This window comes from Eulemur rufifrons, chromosome 9, assembly GCF_041146395.1.
Source record: "Eulemur rufifrons isolate Redbay chromosome 9, OSU_ERuf_1, whole genome shotgun sequence".
Taxonomy (NCBI): domain Eukaryota; kingdom Metazoa; phylum Chordata; class Mammalia; order Primates; family Lemuridae; genus Eulemur; species Eulemur rufifrons.
Genome location: NC_090991.1, coordinates 1,866,008 through 1,887,079, shown reverse-complemented (window position 1 = coordinate 1,887,079; position 21,072 = coordinate 1,866,008). Strand labels below are relative to the sequence as shown.

Sequence of the window (21,072 nt, the reverse complement as noted above, 5' to 3'; positions counted from 1 at the left end):
GAGGTGGGAGGATTGCTTGAGGCCAGGAGTTCAAGACCAGCCTGAGCAAGAGTGAGACTCCTATCTCTACAAAAAATAGAAAAATTAGCCGGGCATGGTGGCGCATGCCTGTAATCCCACCTACTCGGGAGGCTGAGGCAGGAGGATCGCTTGAGCCCAGGAGTTTGAGGTTGCTGTGAGCTATGATGACACCACTGCACTCCAGCCTGGGCAACAGAGTGACACCCTGTCTCTTAAAAAAAAAAAAAAAAAAGAAAGAAAGAAAAATGTATGAGTCATTAACATATGCGTGATATTTAAATCAGTAGATGGATGTGATGCCTGGTAAGAAACATAGAGGTAGGAGCTGGGGCCCAAGGCCAAGCCACAAAGGCCTTGGCCACTGTAAGTTAGAATCAGATCTGTTTTGATTTCTGTTATCATAGCTTTTGTGATTTATATTTTATGTAGTTCTGGAAAAAACTAACATTTTAAGCATTATTCTTGAAGAAATACTTTGATTAAAAAATGGTAAAATCAATTCAACCAGTAATATGGCAGAAATAAGCTTTATTTTTGACAGGTGGCAGTTATTATTACATTGGTCATTGGCATATTTAGGTTTTTTTTTTCTTCCTGTAGGTTTCCTGCACCCCATGTAATATACCAATTGGAACCCCAGTGAGCGGCTACGCTCTCTACCAGCGACACATTAAAGCAATGCATGAGTCAGCACTCCTGGAGGAACAGCGGCAGCGACAAGAACAGATGGATTTGGAATGTAGAAGTTCTACGAGTCCATGTGGTACATCCAAGAGTCCAAACAGAGAGTGGGAAGGTAGGTAGATAAAGCTATCACCACAAAGAACTTCTCTGAGTAGAAGCCAAGTGAAACCCAAAAGTAGTATGCTTTGTAAGTTATTAGCATATCAATTGATTTATTACATTTGTCCCTAACAAATACAGTTCCTTAAATTGACCTCAGGGAAACTACTAAGGAATGTTAGTATCATTGATACTAACAATCATTATGGCAGTAACATTTTTTTTTTTTTTTTTTTTTTTGAGACAGAGTCTCACTCTGTTGCCCAGGCTAGAGTGAGTGCCGTGGCGTCAGCCTAGCTCACAGCAACCTCAAACTCCTGAGCTCAAGCGATCCTCCTGTCTCAGCCTCCCGAGTAGCTGGGACTACAGGCATGCACCACCATGCCCGGCTAATTTTTTCTATATATATTTTTAGCTGTCCATATAATTTCTTTCTATTTTTAGTAGAGATGGGGTCTCGCTCTTGCTCAGGCTGGTCTCGAACTCCTGAGCTCAAACGATCCGCCCACCTCGGCCTCCCAGAGTGCTAGGATTACAGGCGTGAGCCACCACGCCCGGCCAGTAACATTTTTAATAGCCTTCTAGTGAATACGAATTTTCTTTTTTTTTTTTTTTTTTTTTTTTTTGAGACAGATCTCACTGTTGCCCAGGCTAGAGTGAGTGCCGTGGCGTCAGCCTAGCTCACAGCAACCTCAAACTCCTGAGCTCAAGTGATCCTCCTGTCTCAGCCTCCCGAGTAGCTGGGACCACAGGCATGCACCACCATGCCCGGCTAATTTTTTCTATATATATTTTTAGCTGTCCATATAATTTCTTTCTATTTTTAGTAGAGATGGGGTCTCGCTCTTGCTCAGGCTGGTCTCGAACTCCTGAGCTCAAACGATCCACCCACCTCGGCCTCCCAGAGTGCTAGGATTACAGGCGTGAGCCACCGCGCCCGGCCTGTGAATACGAATTTTCTGATAGTCATCTTTATACTGGCAGACTTATAAAAGTCCTGCTTTATGCTTGATTCATCTGAATTTTCAGAGTAAGTAAGAACTGTTTTCCTCTTCTTGAAGTAAATCACCTATGACGTGTACCATTCTAATTCTCTGATAGAATGGGAGACAACTTTGTGCAGTAGATGTTGCCAGTCAGACACTGGCCCAAACTTCACCCTGGCATTTGCCAGCTGTGTGGCTATGGGCAAGTCACTTAACCTTTCATAGCTTTGGTTTTCTCACCTATAAAGTAAAAACAATATATAGCTACCTTGCCGGGGTTGTAAAGTTAAAAAAGAATGGACATTCATTATTATTATATAACACACGGCTCAGCATTATTTTATGTATAAAATAGTATATTGTTATATACTAATTAGTATATTAGTGTTAATTATAGAACTACCTTCATCCAAGGCATATACACAGTATAATAGACTATGGAGGTACTTGTTATCACTATTATATCACTGTTATTATTTCAAATGACAGATTTGAGTTGGTCCATGCTCTTTTAGTTGGTGTGTGATACACTTTTACTTTCTTTAAAAAAAAGATTATTATTTCTAAATTTTAATAAATTATTCTGACATGGTTACAAGAATTGGCGCATGTATTCTGGTTGATCGTGAACTTACGTTATCATGAACTAACATGCCACAATATGCTTAGAATATAAGAATACTGAAATTGTCTTCGAATGATTCAGAAAACTCTTTGCAGTACCTTATGTAGATAAGTAAGAGCTATTAGCTTTAGCATGCCATTAATTCCATGGGCTATTTAGTATAAAATAGAAACTGTGGTATTTAAATGATCCTGCTGACTCCCTTCCGCCTGCCCAAATTACACCAGTAATGAGTTATTGGTTATATAACACACTGAACCTCTTATGTTAGAGTTTTAAATGTAAGCTTGTTAATGTTTTAAACATAAATCTTGTGCTGGTAAAAATGTGAACCCGAACGCTAATACCCACCAGGGCATGTAACAGGCGCTAAATGAACATGTCTTGGATGAGGGTAGGAGTGTTGCCGTGAAGGAGCGGACGGTAGACGAGTGACAGAATGGAGACTGGCCTCCTCTCGCCGTAGGTGGGGTGGACTCATCAGAGGTGTTTGTCTTTTGAGCATTCCAGTTGTGAGGAAATCTGTCAGTGGGGAATGATAAATTATAGAATAATTTAAAAATCCGTTGATCTTTTCCTTACACAAATGATTTTGTATAGATTTTGTGAGAAGTAAAAATGACATTCAAATGATATAATTTGTTGTATTTACGCCAAAGCATACCATTATGTAGTTAGCAATATCTGGGTCATTTTAATATGGATATCATGTAGTTATTTTAGAACCTCAGTAGCTTTTCTTGGTCTGCTTTATAAAGTGAGGTATTTGAGAGCTGAAGAGATTGAACCAGGCTACAGCCCAAAATTCTGAGAATCCAAACTGTGAATTGCATTTCTGTGTGATCAGTCATATTAATCCATGTAGTTTAGCTTTCAGTAGTATCCTAATTTTTAATCATAATGCAGTGATCTTAAAACTGTAATTAGACTTTTGATTAATATGACATTGAAAATTTGACAGTTTGGTTCAAGGTGACTCTCTACAAAATTGGACAGTTGGTTACATTTTATCCTGAGGTTAGGTTTTGTTTTAGCTAATCTACTTGGTACAGTCATCTATTTTAAGTGCTTCTAGTCTCTCCTTGAGTTTATAGCTATCCTGTAGTTTAGCGTGTAGGATAATCTTCGAAATAACATTTAAATGTTTGCAGTTAAGTTTCTTGTGTGTAGAATGTTTGACACAGTGTTTTAAATGCAGCCTCATGGAACAGTTTATAGAATGTTAAAAACGGTGAAAATGTGTACCAATTATTGGTACAGTGCACCTAAATTAGGATGATGTTTTTCATTTTTCCTTTACAAAGTAACAGGCAGCACTTGTCCAGCTATTTGGTTGTAGTCATCTTCATTTAATGTGAATGATTTAAATAATTATTGTAGATGTGCCCTTTTTTAAATTGCTTAAAGCTTCCCTGTAGAAAAGCTTGAAAAAAAGAGAAAAATTTTCACTTGACCAGTAACATGTACACATGTTGACCTCTGCTTTACTGATAACTTTGCGGCCTCTTTGCTACAGTGAAGGAACCCAAACTTAACCATGTAGAGGTAGAGTTAGAATTGAACTCCTATTGCAAGTTTAACAAAATCTGTTTAATCACATTAAGAGTTAATGCTTCTTTGTAACTGAATCTAGTTTATGGTATGTTTATTTTGTTGCTGTTGCTGTTTGTTTGTTTTTCTGGCTCCAGGTACATGGTGATTTAAATAGCTGTGTTTAGAACCATCTAAATGCCCATCATTTTTTTAAAACACTAGTATGACCAGTGGATTTTTTTTTTTTTGCATAATTATAAACTTACTGGAAATGGTAAAAATAATCAGGCGTTAAATTTTTAATACAGTATCATGTTCAATTCTCTAGGAAGAAAGAAGTGATTTTCTTTTGAAGTTGGTTTATTTCATAAATGCATTTACTCAGAAGTAGGACACTTAATAATCTAATTCATTATATTAATATGTCAAAAAAGGAAAGAGTACCTTCATCTTAATAGATACCCCAGAGGCATCTGAAATTCAACACCCTGTCCTTCAGTGAGACACTGTTGCACTGTGTGTAGAGCAGAGCTCAGGATCTGGAATTAAACTGTTTTTTAAAAATCCTTGGTAGTATGACTTTGATTGTGCAATTAGGTATGATTCTTCTGAGCCGCAGTTTCCTCATCTGTAAAATGGTGTTAATAACCTCATTGATCATGAGGGCTAAATGAGATAATTCGTTTAATGCACAGTGCCCAGCACTTGAATATTAGTTGATATTTCTATAATTGTTTCTGATTTTAAAAATACCTTAGTAAACTATTATTTAACATAGGGAAAAGAGGTTTAAGTGTTTGAAGAGAGAAGACAAATTATTATTTACAAGGTAAGAATATGTACCTAGAAAGCCTAAAAGAATCAATTGAAAAGTTATTAGAGCTGAGGAAGTTTCATTAAGTTTCACAGGAAAAAATCGTTATACAGAAATCCACATCTTTCCTGTATATCTGCAATAATTAGTTTTTTATATATAAACCCATATATATGAGATGGTTTTCTTAGCAACAGAATATGAAATACCTAGGAGTAATTTTTAACAAGCCTATCTGACAAAAACTAGGTTTCTCAATTAGAGAACTCATTTTAAAATGTTGTCTCCTGTGTTTATAAATTTAATACAAGTCCAGTGAAAATTCTAATGATACTTTGTTTTAGAAGGAAGTACTCAAAATGATTTTAAATCTAGATTTATTTGGAAAGATAAATAGATGAGACTAGATAATGAAAAGAATAATAAAATGAGTGAAAATTTGTTTTGACAGACATTAAAATGCTACAAATCTAAGTGGTTAGGGTTACAAATGAGTTTTACTTGTGCTTTTCTGATTTTCAAAAATTGCATTATATTTCATTTATAAAGGAAAGATTATATATTTTTAAAGTCTTAATATGACTGCATTTCTGGCATGCTCTTTAAATGTTTAAAGTTTTCTTAATACTTTATGTAGAGATAACTTACATGGTAAGTCATTTTCATTAGTATTATTGCAATTATATTCACAGTTTTATAAGCTTGTATAGGATTTTTAGATTAGCTTGATCTGCATCTTTTGAAAGGCTTCTTCCATTTCTTAATTAAATTTATTTCTCTGAATAATAAGTGGTGAGAGTAAGCTTCAACATGCTAATTATAGGAGTTGAAATCCTCGGAGAGCTGACCTCTAATTCAGGCCAGACTTAAATTCACAGAATTTCTTGAGAATCTGATGTTTGCCTGTTATGATTTTATCAGGTGTGAAAACAATTGATTATCCTTAAGACAAAAGAAAAGTTCTTTGTCTTTAAAGGGGAAAATTGTAATTGAATTTTGGAGGATTTTATTAGGTCATAGTTATGTTGCATACATAAAAAATTTAGATCTATAGGACTTCTTAACCTCTTTGGGGGTGGATTTCACCCCCTCCCAGGAATTTTAGACCTTGATATTAGTATATGAATGGATCTGCCCCTGGATGGTATGGGCTTGGTCCTTTCACACTTACTATTTTAATTTGGGGTTCTTCCCTTATTTTGATAACTTTAACTTTCATAGGAAAATCAGTCGCCTATATGCCTTATGCTGAGGTCAAACGTGCTCTAGAACAGGAAGCACAGATGCACAATACCGCAGCAAGGTCAGCCTCACCGTGTAGGCTCTCTCCAAGAGAAGTCAGTAAAGCCGCTCCACAGCCTGGTATGAGTGCAGCCCGCTATAGTGTCCCGCCAGGTAAATATTGCTCCTCTGTGCAGTGGCTGCTGGCCATCCACCCACAGATGTTCCACGTGGGTGGTTTAATCTCGTGAATGAACTGCTCCTCCGGGACGTGTCCTTGCTGTTTCCAAATGACTTTCTTGTTTCTCAGCATTCCATCATCAGTTGCATTCAGTTGAGTTCACTGGGCCACTGGGAAATTTGTTTTCACACATTTATACTGTGACATTGACTGTCTTTTCTTTTAAGAATAGTACATGAATTTGTAAAAATCTTGAGATTCACACCCCCCTCCCCAGAAATTCAAGTGTTCTGTGAGAGCCAGAATCAATAAATGTTTCTTAAATTATGCAAGATGCAAAAAAGACTGGTTGTCAGTCATGTCTGCATATTCTATAAAGTAGGGATATCAGCTCTTCCTAAGAAGCATCCTTTTTTCTCACCTCCCTTGTGAAGTCCAAAAAGCGGTGTCAAGAGATAAAAAATCATCAAAGACTGAAGTTTGCCTGTGTGCTAAGCAGAAGACTTTGAAACAAGCATCAGCTTGAAAGCTCTGGTTTGAAAGGGAGTTGAATATGTCGACCCCACAGCTACCATTTTTGACTTGAATATGTATACAGGGTTAAGTGAAAGAGAGATTTAAAGTAGAAAGGTTCATCCTTGGCTTCATCTTGCATTTATAATTTAATTTGTGATTTAAAAATTCAGTAATGACTGAGATAGGTAGCATGTTGCCAACTGGGAAATTAACTACCTTTAACTCATTTTTTTTTTCCTTTTAAAAGTCCTCCAGCCTGCTCCACATCAAGTGATAACTAATCTCCCTGAAGGGGTTCGGCTTCCAACAACTCGACCAACCAGGCCGCCGCCGCCTCTAATCCCATCATCCAAAACCACAGTGGCTTCAGAAAAACCATCTTTTATAATGGGAGGCTCCATCTCACAGGTGAAATGTCTTCTCTGCACAGTAGATTTCTTGTTGAATATTTTTTTGATAAAATATTTCCCTCTTTCTCACACTAATTTGTCAAAGTACTAAGAAATAATAATCTGTCTGGATATGAAACTTGCAGAGACAGTGACCGGAAAATGCAGCAGTTGCTATACTCATGCCGTACACAGAAACTTGGAATGTGTTGTGTCCAGATTGAAGGGCCATGGCATACCACCTGGTTTAACTTACCAAAGGCACATATTTGCCCTGAAGTTTAGGGTAGTATACATTAAAATGGAGTATTTTCAAATAGTAGAATATTTGTTCACTATTGTAAAGGCTCTAAATATTAAATTGTAGATAGTTGGTATTATAGTTTATTCTGACTTTGACCACTAAATCTCTTTTTTCTGGTTCATTGCTTTTTTTTTTTTAATTGAGATATGGTCTGTTCTTAACCATTCGATTAGTTTTGACCAAAGTACACAGCCAGTGGCCACACCCCTGTCAAGTTATTGAACACTTCCATCACTTCATAAGGTTTTCTCATTTTCCTTCCTAGGCAGGCTCTGCTCTCACCACCTAGAGCACAGCAAGCAACCACTGTTTACTTTCTGTTGTCGTAGATTAGTCTTGCGTTTTCTAGAGCTTCAAGTGAATGGAATCATACATTATGTACTCTTTTGGGTCTCTTTTCTTTAACTCAGCATAATGCTTTTAGAGATTCATCCAGGATTTTGTGTAATCAATATTTTCTTCCTTTTTATTGCTGAATAATACTCCATTGTTTGTTTATCCATCCTCCTGTTGATGGAAACCTGAGCTGTTTCTAGTTTTTGGCTACTATGATAAAGCTGCTATGGACATTCTTGTACTAGGTTCCTTGTGGACATATGTTTACACCTGTGAGTGGAATTGCTGGGTGTATGCATGTATTATTTCATGATTTTCCGGAGTGGTTCTGCAATTTTACACTGCCACCAGAGTGTGTGAGACTTCTGGTTGTTTCATTTGCTATTGTCATACTTAATTAGTATATAATAATATCTCATTATGGTTGTATTTTGCATTTCCCTCACAACAAATGATGTTGAGCACTTTTTCATGTGCTTTTTGGCCATTTGTATGTTTGCCTGTGTGAAATGACTAAGTCTGATTATTTTTATTGGATTGTAGAACTTCTTTATATATTATGATTGGAAGTTCTGTTAGATATATGTATTACACGTATTTTTTCTGGTTTTGGCTTGTCCGTTTATTTTCTTACTGGTGTGTTTTTATGAGAAGTTTTAAATGTTGATGTAGTCTATTTATAAATTTCTTTCCCCTTATGATTAGCTCTATTTCGCTAAGAAATCTTATTCTGCTCCAAGGTTGTGAGATATTCTCCTATATCTTCTTTTGAAAGCTTTATAGTTTTAGCTTTTACATTCAGGCCTGTGAGTAGTCTCAAATAATTTTTTTTTACAGTGTGAGGTCAGGATTGGCATTTATTTTTCCATTTGCATTTCTAGTTCCAGTAACATTGATGAAAAAAGTCTTTTCTTTCCCCTTATTTGATTTCTTTAGTGCCTTCGTTAAAAATCCACTTAACTGTACATGTTTGGGTCTATTTCTGGACTCTTCTGTGCTGTTCATTTTAGAAACAGCAACATTTTTTTCTGTACTTGTCCATCCTGTTGTTATTACCACAGTCTTGATTACTGTAGCTTTATAGTAAGTCTGGAAATCAGGTAGTGTAAGTCTTCATTATTTTTGTTTTTCAAAAAAAGGATGGAAGCAGGATTGTTGTTGTTATTCTGTGTCTTTTGTATTTTCATATAAACTACATAATTAGCTTGTCAATTTCTTTTCCTTTCTTCCTTCTTTCTCTCCCTTTCTCTTTCTTCTCTCTTTTTCTCTTCCCTCCCTCCCTCCCTTCCTTCCTTGCTTTTTTCCCCCAATTATTATTCTAGAACTCATACAAAATATTCCAGATCAATGAGTTTTCATCCTCATCATCTTCCTCCTCTTCATCTTAGTTAATTTGGAAGTAATGCAATTCCTAATTCTATTTACTCTTAACAACTGTGCACAACCATCGCGTACATTATTCTTCTTCAAATATTTTTTGGTGAGATATTTCAAATACCTTTTGGAAAAAGGCACCTCAGAAGTTACAGTGATTTAGCTCTTCCTTCTTTCAGTGGTTACTGCCCTTCCACCAAGATCCCAGCTTTTCCATTCACTTTAATTCTCTCTTGGAGAAACTGCTTAAAATTGGCAGCTTCCACGATTCCATCTTCTACAGTGTGGGTGCAGTCAAGGGTGAATTTCAGAAGCTGCTTTTTTCACCCTTTGCCACAAGCTTTTTCATGGGCACTGTGGCAACATCAGAGACAGAAATAATCAGTTTATCAGTTGTAAAAAAGAAAAATGTGATAGAATTTTGGTTGGGATTACACTACATCTATAGATCAATTTGGGATAGAAATGGACATTTTAGCAACATCAAATCTTCTAATCCATGAACATAGATACCTTTCCGTTTATCTAGATCCTTAATTTCTCTCAGCAGTGCTTTGTATTTTTCACTTTAAAGGTTTTGTATATATTTTGTTTTATGTTTGGTTATTTGATAATTTTTAACGTATTTTTTATTTTTATAAATCATATTTTTAGAAATTTAATTTCTAGTTATTGCTAGCATATAGAAATACAATTTTTTATATTATAACTTTGTCTCCTATAGCATTTACTTAGTGCTTCTAGTAGGATTTTTGGTTTTGTTTTGGTGTATTTCTTAGGATTTTCCATATGTATATGTCATCTGCAAATAAACAGTTTTACTTATTTCTTCCTTTCCAATTTTATTCTCTTTTATTTCTTGTTTCATTGCACTGGCTAGGCGAGAACTTTTAGTGCAATATTGAATAGAAGTGGTGAACTTGGACATGCATTTCTTGTTGCTGATCTTAGAAGGCAGCATTCAGTATTTCACTATTAAATACAATGTTAACTGTAGGTTTTTCTTACACGTCTTTCATTAGATTGAAGATGTTTCCTCGCATTCTTAGCTTGCTGAGAGTGGTCCCCTCCACCCCTTCCTGTTCTTGAATTTTTTAATTCCAGAATTCTGTTTTGTTCTTTTTAAGTGATTTCTTTCTGTCTGTCTGTATTCTCTATTGGGTGAGACACCATTCTCATACTTTCCTTTAATTCTTTAGATATGATTCCCTTTAGTTCTTTGATATATTTATGATAGCTGGTTGAAAGTCTTTAGTCCAAAGCTCAGGTGCAGTTTCTATTCACTGCTTTATTTTATGTGTATGGCTAACATTTTCTTGTTTCCTAGCATGTCTTATAATTTTGGTCAAAAACTGGACATTTTTACATAATGTGGCAGCTCTGGAAATCAGGACAACCCCTCCCCCCCCCCCCACACACACACACACAATCCAGCTTCTTGTTGTTTCTGTTTCTTTTTGCTATTGTTATTTATTTGCTAAGTGACTTTTCTGAACTCATTCTGTAAAATCTGTATTATTTGTCATGTGTGGCCACTGAAGTCCCTGCTTAGTTTAATGATCAACTAATAATTAGAGCAAGATTTCCTTAAATGTCTAAAACCAGTAAGGTCCGTCTTTGCTGAGAGGCCCTCTGTGTGTGCTGGGGCGTGCCTTCACTCGGGCAGTCGACAGCTCTGCCTGTCTTCACTTCCTGCTTTGCAGTCTTAAGGTCAGCCATAGGCCGGAGCTTAGAGCCTTTGTATGTCTTTCCTAGGCAATGCACATCCTTGCACATGGACATGGCCGTCTAGGTTCCCAGGAATGTGTTGGAGCTTTTCAAACCCGTATAAACATCTCCTTCCCAAGCTCTTCCTTTGAAGTATTTGTCCCAGCTATTTTCTGCTATCTCAGACAGTGGAGAAGTTAATCAGTTGCCTCTGATTGTTTTTGACAAGACTGCGCTTCCTCTACCCACCCAAGTCAGGCCAAAGACAAATGGAGTCTCCCAGAGAACCACCAGACAAGTCAAACAATGACATTTACCTGAGAATGAGGCTTTTAAGGAGCCCCAACCTTGCTGTTCCATTTTTAGTGGCTGCTATGCTGTTGGTTTGTACTGTGATTGTGGGGGGCTGTTGGTTTTTAAAACTACCATAGAGCTTGAAAGGGAAAGTGGGATTAGACCAAATTGGAATGCCACAAAGCTCCCTATTCTTACCTAGATTCAGTTATTTTTCTTGAATAAATGCTCCCAGATTTGTACAAGCCTATGCTAATTTCCAGAGTTCTCTAAAAATTGATTCTTACCATTTTTGCTGGTTTTCTTGTATTTTTATGGAGGAGAGTTTTCAGAAGTCCTTATTACTCTGCCATATTCACTGATATCCCCCTCCATAGCATTTTTAAGAGGAATGAATGTTATTAATAATAGCAGCTTACATATTGGGTGTACTGTTGAAGTGTTTTATGTAATTTATTAATAGTAAATATTGTCTACGTATAATTTATAGTAATTTCAGAAGACATCCTAGTCCCTTTAAAATTTTTTTTTAATTTTTTTAGAGACAGGGTCTCACTCTGTTCCCCAGGCTGGAGTGTGGTAGCATGATCATAATTCACTGCAGCCTTGAACTCTCCTGGCTTCAAACAATCCTCCCAACCTCAACCTCCCAAGTAGCTGGGATTAGAAGCATGAGCCAGTATACCCAACTAAAAATTTTTTTAATTTAAGCAATCTGTGATTTTCTTGCTTTACAAATATTATTCTTGTTTTTTGTTTCTTGAGACAAGGTCTTGCCCTATTGCACAGGCTAGAGTGCAGTGGCATCATTGTAGCTCTCCGTAACCCCCAACTCCTAGGCTTAAGTGATCCCCCTGCCTCAGCCTCCTGAGTAGCTGGGACTATAGGCATACACCACCATGCCCAGCTAATTTTTTATTTTTTTGTAGAGATGGGGGTCTCACTGTTTCCCAGGCTGGTCCCAAACTCCTGGCCTCAAGTGATCCTCCTGCCTCAACCTCCCAAAGTACTAGGATTATAGGTGTGAGCCACCATGCCCAGCCTACGCATACTGTTCTTAATTTTGGGTGGCAGGAGTGTAAATTTTTTGAACAGAAATTTTGTGATTAACCTTGGAGAAAACAATATTTAGTGCTCTAAAATTATTTTTTAGGGAACCCCCGGCACTTATTTGACTTCTCATAATCAGGCTTCCTATCCACAAGAAACAGCTAAGCCCTCAGTGGGGTCTATCTCTCTCGGACTGCCGCGACAGCAGGAATCTGCCAAATCAGGTCAGTGCGTTACTGCAGTCACAATACACCTGTGTTTGTCGCATCACAGCCCGCAGTTCAGTACTTGATTGCTTCATGTTTCTCTGGCTTTGTCCACAGCAACTTTGCCCTACATCAAGCAGGAAGAATTTTCTCCACGAAGCCAAAACTCTCAACCTGAGGGTTTATTGGTCAGGGCCCAACATGAAGGTGTGGTCAGAGGTAAAATATGCTGTTTGTCAAAAATACTAAACTTTGTTCCCAGTAAGTTTATTAAAGTAAGTCATTAGTAGGTTTTAATGATGAGTTTTTAAATTATACCCTTTAAATTCCAAATTTAAGTATTTTTTTTTTAATATGTAAAAATGATTTTAAATCTTTAAAGGTCCATATTTCGGCAGTTCTTTTTAATAATTGCAGTATTTTAGAAGTACATTTCAGTAAAACAAAAACTATTCTTTTTGTGTTGCTTTTTCCTTCTCTTTTTACTCTTCTTCCAAGTAGGGGCTAGCCTTTTGTCTTCTGGGGCAGGGGTAGGGATTAAATTTGCTAATAATTTTGTTTTTATACAGGTACCACAGGAGCCATCCAAGAAGGAAGTATAACTCGGGGAACTCCAACCAGCAAAATCTCAGTGGAGAGCATTCCATCCCTGCGGGGCTCTATCACTCAGGTTAGTCATGATCATCTTTAGTGTACTGAACAATAGCTAAGAAAAACCTAGAAGTCAAGTCTCAAGATCTTTGGCTATTACAGCAATAACAGTTTTGTGGTTAAGTTGTTCAGTTTTCTGTGTTATGCTGGGTCTTAGTGATGACAAACCCCAGATCTATAAATTATGTACCGAAACACATTAATGTGATCACTTTGACTATAAGCTATATTATCTATACTATGGTTCATTTGAAAAGGTCACTTTTTTTACACATTGGCAGAAGAAACATGCTCTAACTGATGTAGCTCTCACTGTCTTCCTGGCAAAGTTTTTGCCATGTGTTTAGCTTAAATAGAAATTGATAAGAAAATCATTACAAATTATTTGCTTGCTTTTGCCCCTTGTGAAGAGGTAGGTCTACAATCTCAGTATGTAAGCTGCCTTCTTAGAGCTGCCCTTTTTATTTCTTTTTTTTAGTTTAGTGTCTTTTATTTGCACAATTTTTTAACATGGCTGTAAATCCTACCCCACATTATTCTTTCAATTTCAGAATATTATGGGTGTACAAACATTTTGATTATATATATAATGCCTTTGCACTGCCCAAGCCAGAGCTACAAGCGTGCTCTTCCCCCATACAGAGCTCCGCATCCATTAGTTGTGAGTGTACCCACCCCCACCACCCCCTCCCACCTGACCGATACCCGATGAATATTACTTCCATGTGAGCACTTTTGTGTTGATCAGTTAGTACCAATTTGATGGTGAGTAGAGGTGGGGCTTGTTTTTCCATTCTTGTGATACTTCACTTCAAAGGATGGGCTCCAGCTCTATCCAGGATAATATAAGAGGTGCTAGTTCACCATTGTTTTTTGTAGTTGAGTAGTACTCCATGCTATACATATACCACATTTTATTAATCCACTCATGTATTGATGGGCACTTGGGTTGTTTCTGTATCTTTGCAATTGTGAATTGTGCTGCCATAAACAGTTGAGTGCAGATGTCTTTATTATAGAATGTCTTTTTTTCCTTTCAGTAGATGCCTAGTAGTGGGATTGATGGATTAAATTGTATTTCTATTTTCAGTTCTTTGAGGTATCTCCAAATTATTTTCCACAGTGGTTGTGCTAGTTTGCAGTCCCACCAGCAGTGTAAGAGTGTTCCTGTCTCTCCACATCCACGCCAACATTTGTTGTTTGGGGACTTTTTGATAAAGGCCATTCTCACTGGAGTTAGGTGGTATCACATTGTGGTTTTGATTTGCATTTCCCTAATGATTAGAGATGTTGAGCACTTTTTCATATGTTTGCTGGCCATTAGTCTGTCTTCTTTTGAAAAGATTTCGGCCGGGCGCGGTGGCTCACGCCTATACTCCTAGCACTCTGGGAGGCCGAGGCGGGTGGATCGCTCACGGTCAGGAGTTCGAGACCAGCCTAAGCAAGAGCGAGACCCCGTCTCTACTAAAAATAGAAAGAAATTATCTGGCCAACTAAAATATATATAGAAAAAAATTAGCCGGGCATGGTGGCGCATGCCTGTAGTCCCAGCTACTCGGGAGGCTGAGGCAGAAGGATTGCTTGAGCCCAGGAGTTTGAGGTTGCTGTGAGCTAGGCTGACTCCATGGCACTCACTCTAGCCCAGGCAACAAAGCGAGACTCTGTCTCAAAAAAAAAAAAAAAAAAAAAAGATTTGGTGCAGTTCCTTTGCCCACTTTTTGATAGGGTTGTTTGACTTTTTCTTGTTAATTTTCTTAAGTTCTATATAGATTCTTGTTATCAGCCCTTTATCGGAAGTGTAGCATGCAAATATTTTCTCCCATTCTGTAGGTTGTCTGTTCGCTCTAATGATAGTGTCCTTGGCTGTGCAGAAGCTTTTTAATTTCATCAGGTCCCATTTATTTATTTTTGTTGCTTCTGTGATTGCTTTGGGGGTCTTCTTCATAAACTCTTTTCCTAGGCCTATGTCTATAAGAGTTTTCCCAGCATTTTCTTCTAGAATTCTTAAGGTTTCACTCCTTAGGTTTAAGTCTGTTATCTATCATGAGTTGATTTTTGAGAGGTGAGAGGTGGGGATCCAGTTTCAATCTTCTGCATGTGGTTATCCAGTTTTCCCAGCACCGTTTATTGAATAGAGATTCTTTTCCCCATTGTTTACTTTTATCTGCTTTGTCAACGATTAGATGACAATATGCGGATGGTTTAATATCTGGGTTCTCAGTCCTGTTCCAAAGGTCTGCATCTCTGTTCTAGGAAATGTCTATGGCATTGACAAAAGCACTAAAAATCAAATGCCTTCTTCCATTTTTAGGCTAAATAGCCAATTTTGATGAATAAAAGGTCTTTCTTTTCCTCAGTTGTTAATTTAATTTGAAATGTAAAGCAGTCGTTAGCTGCTTTATGAAGTTGTGAAAAATGGAAAATTCTGTTTTGAGAAATCAAACAGAAACCTGTGCTTTGCACATTATGAGAAGTGTTTATTCATTGTTAGAAGTTTTTTCTTCTTTGTCTTGTTCCAGTTCTCCAGAACAGTGGCTCTCAAAATGTGTTCCCCAGATGAGTAGCGTCAGTATCATCTGGGAAGTTGCTAGGGATAAATTATAAGCCCGTACCCCAGATTTACTGAGAACTAGGTCTTCAGAGTGGGGCCCAGCAATCTTTGTTCCTCCAAACCCTCCAGTAATTGTGCTGGGGTCTTGCTAACCAAGTGTGGTCTGTGCACCAGACATTGCCATCACTTGGGAGCTTGCTAGAATAATGCAGAAATGTCAGTCCCTACTCTAGACGTTATAAATCAGAACCCCCATTTTTTCAAGATTCTTGTGTGATTTTTCCCTAAGACATAGTTTATAATATGTCATATAGTGATGTAGAAAATTGTATACTCTTCTTCCACAGTTGGCCAGTGCATTTCAGTTTTCAGAACAAGCTAACACTTTAATATGGACAGAAGGAAAATAAATGGGCCTATATGTATTATTTTTTTCTCGTCATATTTTTTTCTCTTCACTCTAGTATCCAAACTTTGGGTAGGAAGACAGTATGAACTAGTCAAATGAGGCCAAGTTTTATCAGTTTATTTTAAAAATCTGTCCATTTGACATGAGCATTTCTGAGGTGGGTGTTAAGAATTTCTGCATATTTACTACTGAATCCACTTAACAACTGGATGAGTAAAGTATTACTGTTATCACTCTTCCTGCTGTGAGTGTATGGTTTTAGATCATGCTCCCTAGAGTTTTAGGGTCTTCAGAGTATATACTGGGAATCCTGCATGGGTGAGTGGGATAGGTCTGGGCCTCCCAATCCCATTTCAACCCAAGCAACTCTCTCTTGCAAAGTGTTCTACATATTAGGTTCTATAAACAATTTCCCTTGAAGGAAGAGCTTGCTGCTTAAAGGGAGGATAAAAAGAATCATGGTTATTGGTAGCCCAGAAGAAGACAAGATATGACCTAAATTGGATTAGTGTCATAGTGTGAAGGCATGTACCTGAGTTTTCTTCCCCTCCTCTTATTGATGACCAAAGGCCTAAACCTGCAGATAGTTTGATAATTTAGTTATTTTTTCTTCACACCACAATTGAAGAAAAAGATGTAGTACTCTAAATTTAAAACTTAATTTATTGTCTTATTTTTATTAGAAATTTTGTAAAAGGTTTATTACATTTGCATGATTTTAAGCCTTAAGCAGACTTCTTTTGTGAGAGTTAAGTCCCTTAAAAGAGATTTAACTTCAAGGTGAGGAACAAAGCTGATTCTCCTAATATACCTCTCATTTTAAGAAGTTTTGTGTGGCAGAGTTGAAGGATGAAGGTGCAGGATTTCTTTGTTTATGAAAACTTAATGTCTGATTTCCTCTCCTAGGCTTGTGCTTTCTTCTTTGAAGATATGGATTGAGTTGACTCTCAGTGTGATAGGTTAAATTTTCTGAGCATATTGGGTTTCCTCTAAACGTGATCGACTATTCTGGTGTTTGTGTTTGATTTGATGGCAGGGTACCCCGGCCCTGTCCCAGGCTGGCATTCCAACTGAGGCTTTGGTGAAGGGGTCCATTTCTAGAATGCCCGTTGAAGAGAGCAGTCCTGAGAAGGGCCGAGAGGAAACTACGTCAAAAGGCCATGTTATTTACGAAGGCAAAAGTGGACATATCTTATCCTACGATAGTAAGTATTGTGTGGACACAACGAAGCCAATATTGTATATGTGACTGAAAACACGGGCTCTGGTTTTCCTACATTTTTGCTGTGGGGAGAAATCAGTTTACCTTTGCTGACCCCATATTTCCTCCCAGCGAAAGGGATTGATGATAATACCTACCTCATGATGATTTTGTGAAAAATCAACTCAGTGAAAAGTGATTAACAGCACAAAGCCATAGTAAGTGCCCCAGAAATGATAGCTAAGGTCATCACTGACTGTGGTCAGTCAGTTTAGCCTAGGAGAATGATCTTTGCTTACCTTTAATAGAGTGACTTTTATTTTAAATGGATTCATATTTTATGAGTTTATAATTAGGGGATAGATAATATGCTGATAAGAATATTGAATATAAATTCTCCTTAACAAAACTATTTTAATGCCTGTATCTATGTATGTGAACATTTTCTCTAGATGTATTTCTTAAGTTATCTTTTCCCAGTAGTAATATTTTATAAGAATGACTCACACGTGATACAAGTACTAGCCAAGGGATTGACTGAGTTTGAATTCTCATTTGCAACCAACTGTCTTGTGACCTAGGAGCAGTCATTAGCTATGCTTTCTTTCTCTTCAAATACAAAGAAATAGAATATATATGCACATAGTGCCTGATGCTTCACAATGTGTGGTAGCTTGCTTATTTTCTTTCTCCTTTCTTATTTTAACATATCTGGCATATTTTGATTAACGCTTAGTTTCTGGGGGTAAGAAATTAACGTACATTGCCCAAGCCAGAAATCTCAGTGTCATCCTAGACGTCTCCATTTCTTTCCATCTCCCAGAAATCACTATGTCACTTCTATTCATTTTCCTAAAGTCTGGAATCCATCCATTACTCTGTATCCCCACTGCCACCGTCATCTTTCATCTGGCTAACCCAGCAGCCACGAAACTGACCTGCCCACTTTCAGTCCTACCATATTCAAAGCTATACACCATGTCACTCTGCTTGATGCTCCATTGCTTTAAGGCAGCCGCAGCTCCTAGGTTGGCTTCATCACTCCTCCATGAGCTGCTTCCAGTTTAGCTCTTCAGAATTTTCTCTTCCCGCTTTCCCTTGTCCCCCTTTGTTTACTTCCCTCAACACCGTCCTCCCAGTCCACTCTACACATCAGCCATTTCCCAAGCTTAAGCTCTGTTGATGCACCACACTCTGTCTTGCCTTGGGGTCTTTGTGCTCGCTGTTTCCTCTGCCTGTACCACTTTTTTCTCCCTTTACCTTTGATTTAAGCAACTCTTATTCATCCTTCTCAGTTTGCACTTCTAGGCAGCCTGATCTGAACCTGGAGGTGTTAGGTTTCTCTCAGCATTTTCATAGCACATTATATTTCTCCATTCATAGTACTTACCACACTGGACAGTAAGGGCCTATTGATACATCTATACCCGCCACTATTGGGTAAGTTTTATGAGGGAAGGGACTCAATTTGTTAACCTTATCTGCAAGCCTAGCTTATGGCTGGCACACAGTAGGTATTCAGTAAATATATTTGAATGAATAAAAACATTTTCATGAAGATCATCTACATAGATCATATGGTAGGTTAAGACAAGTTTTTATATTATTTATAAGATAGACTATGAAATTAAGGTAAGTTATCTACTATACATTGTAGGCCTCTGAGCAATTCCTGTTTCTGTATTCTGCAGATATTAAGAATGCCCGAGAAGGGACTAGGAGTCCAAGAACAGCTCACGAAATCAGTTTAAAAAGGAGCTATGAGTCAGTGGAAGGAAATATAAAGCAGGGGATGTCGATGAGGGAATCTCCTGTGTCAGCGCCATTAGAGGGTAAAGTATTGTTCTCAGAACTTAATTTTGGTACATGTAATTTTGTATAGTAAGTTTGCGTTGTTGTGCCTACTGTATTCCAGCCTGGGTGACAGAGCAAGACCCTGCCTCCCCGCCCCCCCAAAAAAGGCCCTGATATTTATAATTTTAATATTCTTCTAAGCTTTCTATGGCAATTTTAGGATATATTGTATCTCAGTCAAAATAAAACATTTGATTTCAGGAAAAAAAAAGTTTGCATTGTTGAATTAAGTTATGTTCAGTCTCTTTCATTTCTACCTGAAATCTGTATTTATATTAATTTAAATCTAAGTTTACATTCGTATCTATATATAAATCAAGTGGCGCATAACAGTGGAGGGAAGTAAATATTAAGCATAATTGGTCATAGCATAGGTAACTATTAGAATGTTCATATTTGAATGGTGATACCATTTGTAGATTATTCCCGTTTATGTGTTTTAAAATGTCAAATTCATTATGAGAATTTTTTAAAAAATTCTGAAGCAGATAAAGTGACATAATGGATAGAACAAGTACATGAATTTGAATCTTAGCTTCACCCTCTCCTGGTGACTTTCTCTGTGCCTTTTTTTCTTCCTGTGTAAACTAAGGCATTGTACCTACCGTTGTGTATGGATTAGAGATGGGTATCCCCTGGTGCTGATCATGTGATACACCTTCAGTAAATGATCACTATGGTTTGGTTTTGTTAATGACTCATTTTCTTTAAATCTTAACCTGCCTCAACTAATTTTAATCTAGATGAAATACTAAAAGCAGGATAAGTCCTCTAATTTTCTAAGAGCTAGATTTTCTTTATATTAAAAATCTCAACATTTCTTTAGGGTAAATGTGGATGTTTCTAACCCTTGGTTTATATTTATTGGCACTATAATTTGAAACTTCTTAAGAGGTTATTTACAGCTCTTTTGTTCTAATTTGCAAGTTTCATTTAATATATTTCCAGTATGTTTGTGATACCCATATTTCATGTTTTCCCTTTTTCACAGTTATATTTCAAACCTAAGCAATGATTTCCAGTCCTGTGTCTTCTCTCCCTTTGATAAAGAAGCATTGGGATTTTAGATTTAGCTTTGAAACTACCTTTCTTTTTTGACCTCCCCCCCCCTTTTTTTTTTTGAGACAGAGTCTCTCTGTGTCACCCAGGCTAGAGTGCCGTGATATTAGCCTAGCTCACAGCAACCTGAGACTCCTGGGCTCAAGCAATCCTCCTGCCTCAGCCTCCCAGAGTGCTAGGATTACAGGCATGAGTCACTGTGTGCGGCCTCTTTTTTGACCTTCAATTACATACTTTCTGTGGCCATTTTGTATTGAGGAAAATGTTTACAAAGGACCATGTGATGTCATATTGGATACTTTTCACTTTTATTTTTTTCCATGATATTCTTTGGATAGTTCACAAATTTAAATTGACATCCCTTCCTCCATAGAGCTTTTATCAAAAAATATACCCTAAGAGCAGCATTAAGTATGTGTGAATTGACATACACATTACATCTAGTAATTGAATTGCTTTCTTGTTTTGAAAGGGCTGATATGCAGAGCATTGCCCAGGGGGAGCCCTCATTCTGACCTCAAAGAAAGGACTGTGCTGTCTGGCTCCATAATGCAGGGTAAACTTTCTGCTTGTTTTATCTTTTTGTTTATAACTGCCTCACTGGCAAATAGTTTGACATTAATTTGCAATGCATGAAACCTTTTCAAGATGTTTTCCCTTTTGAAATATTAAATATTAAAGTCTTGATTATTACTTTTTTACCACTGAGCTACATATTAATAGTTTATTGGAAGATGACAGTTGCCCAATCATTTAATATATAGAGAGGCATCTTTATTATGTAAGAACCATTCTGTGACTGTGATGATGTATATTATATCTTGAACAACCCTAAAATAATTAATACTTATTTGAAGATCTGTTGTAAACAAAATTGATTACAAACTGCAAGATAGCAAGGCATTAATTATTTTAAATTATGGTAAAATATACATGACAAAAATCTATCCTTTTAACCATTTTTAAGTGTATAGTTCAGTAGCGTTGTTGTGCAACCATCAACATTA

At 37.2% G+C, this 21,072-nt stretch overlaps 1 protein-coding gene across 3 annotated transcripts in view; it reads left to right on the top strand.

Annotated features, from left to right (window-relative positions):
* Positions 1-21,072, top strand: part of NCOR1 (nuclear receptor corepressor 1) — a 155,602-nt gene that overhangs the window by 100,134 nt on the left and 34,396 nt on the right. For all 3 annotated transcript variants that reach the window (XM_069481876.1, XM_069481875.1, XM_069481873.1), the window contains 8 exons: positions 622-817; positions 6,928-7,088; positions 12,238-12,358; positions 12,458-12,559; positions 12,910-13,010; positions 16,988-17,156; positions 18,844-18,984; positions 20,538-20,621. In XM_069481876.1, the coding sequence (XP_069337977.1) occupies positions 622-817; positions 6,928-7,088; positions 12,238-12,358; positions 12,458-12,559; positions 12,910-13,010; positions 16,988-17,156; positions 18,844-18,984; positions 20,538-20,621 (1,075 nt within the window). The remainder of the gene's footprint in view (positions 1-621; positions 818-6,927; positions 7,089-12,237; positions 12,359-12,457; positions 12,560-12,909; positions 13,011-16,987; positions 17,157-18,843; positions 18,985-20,537; positions 20,622-21,072) is intronic.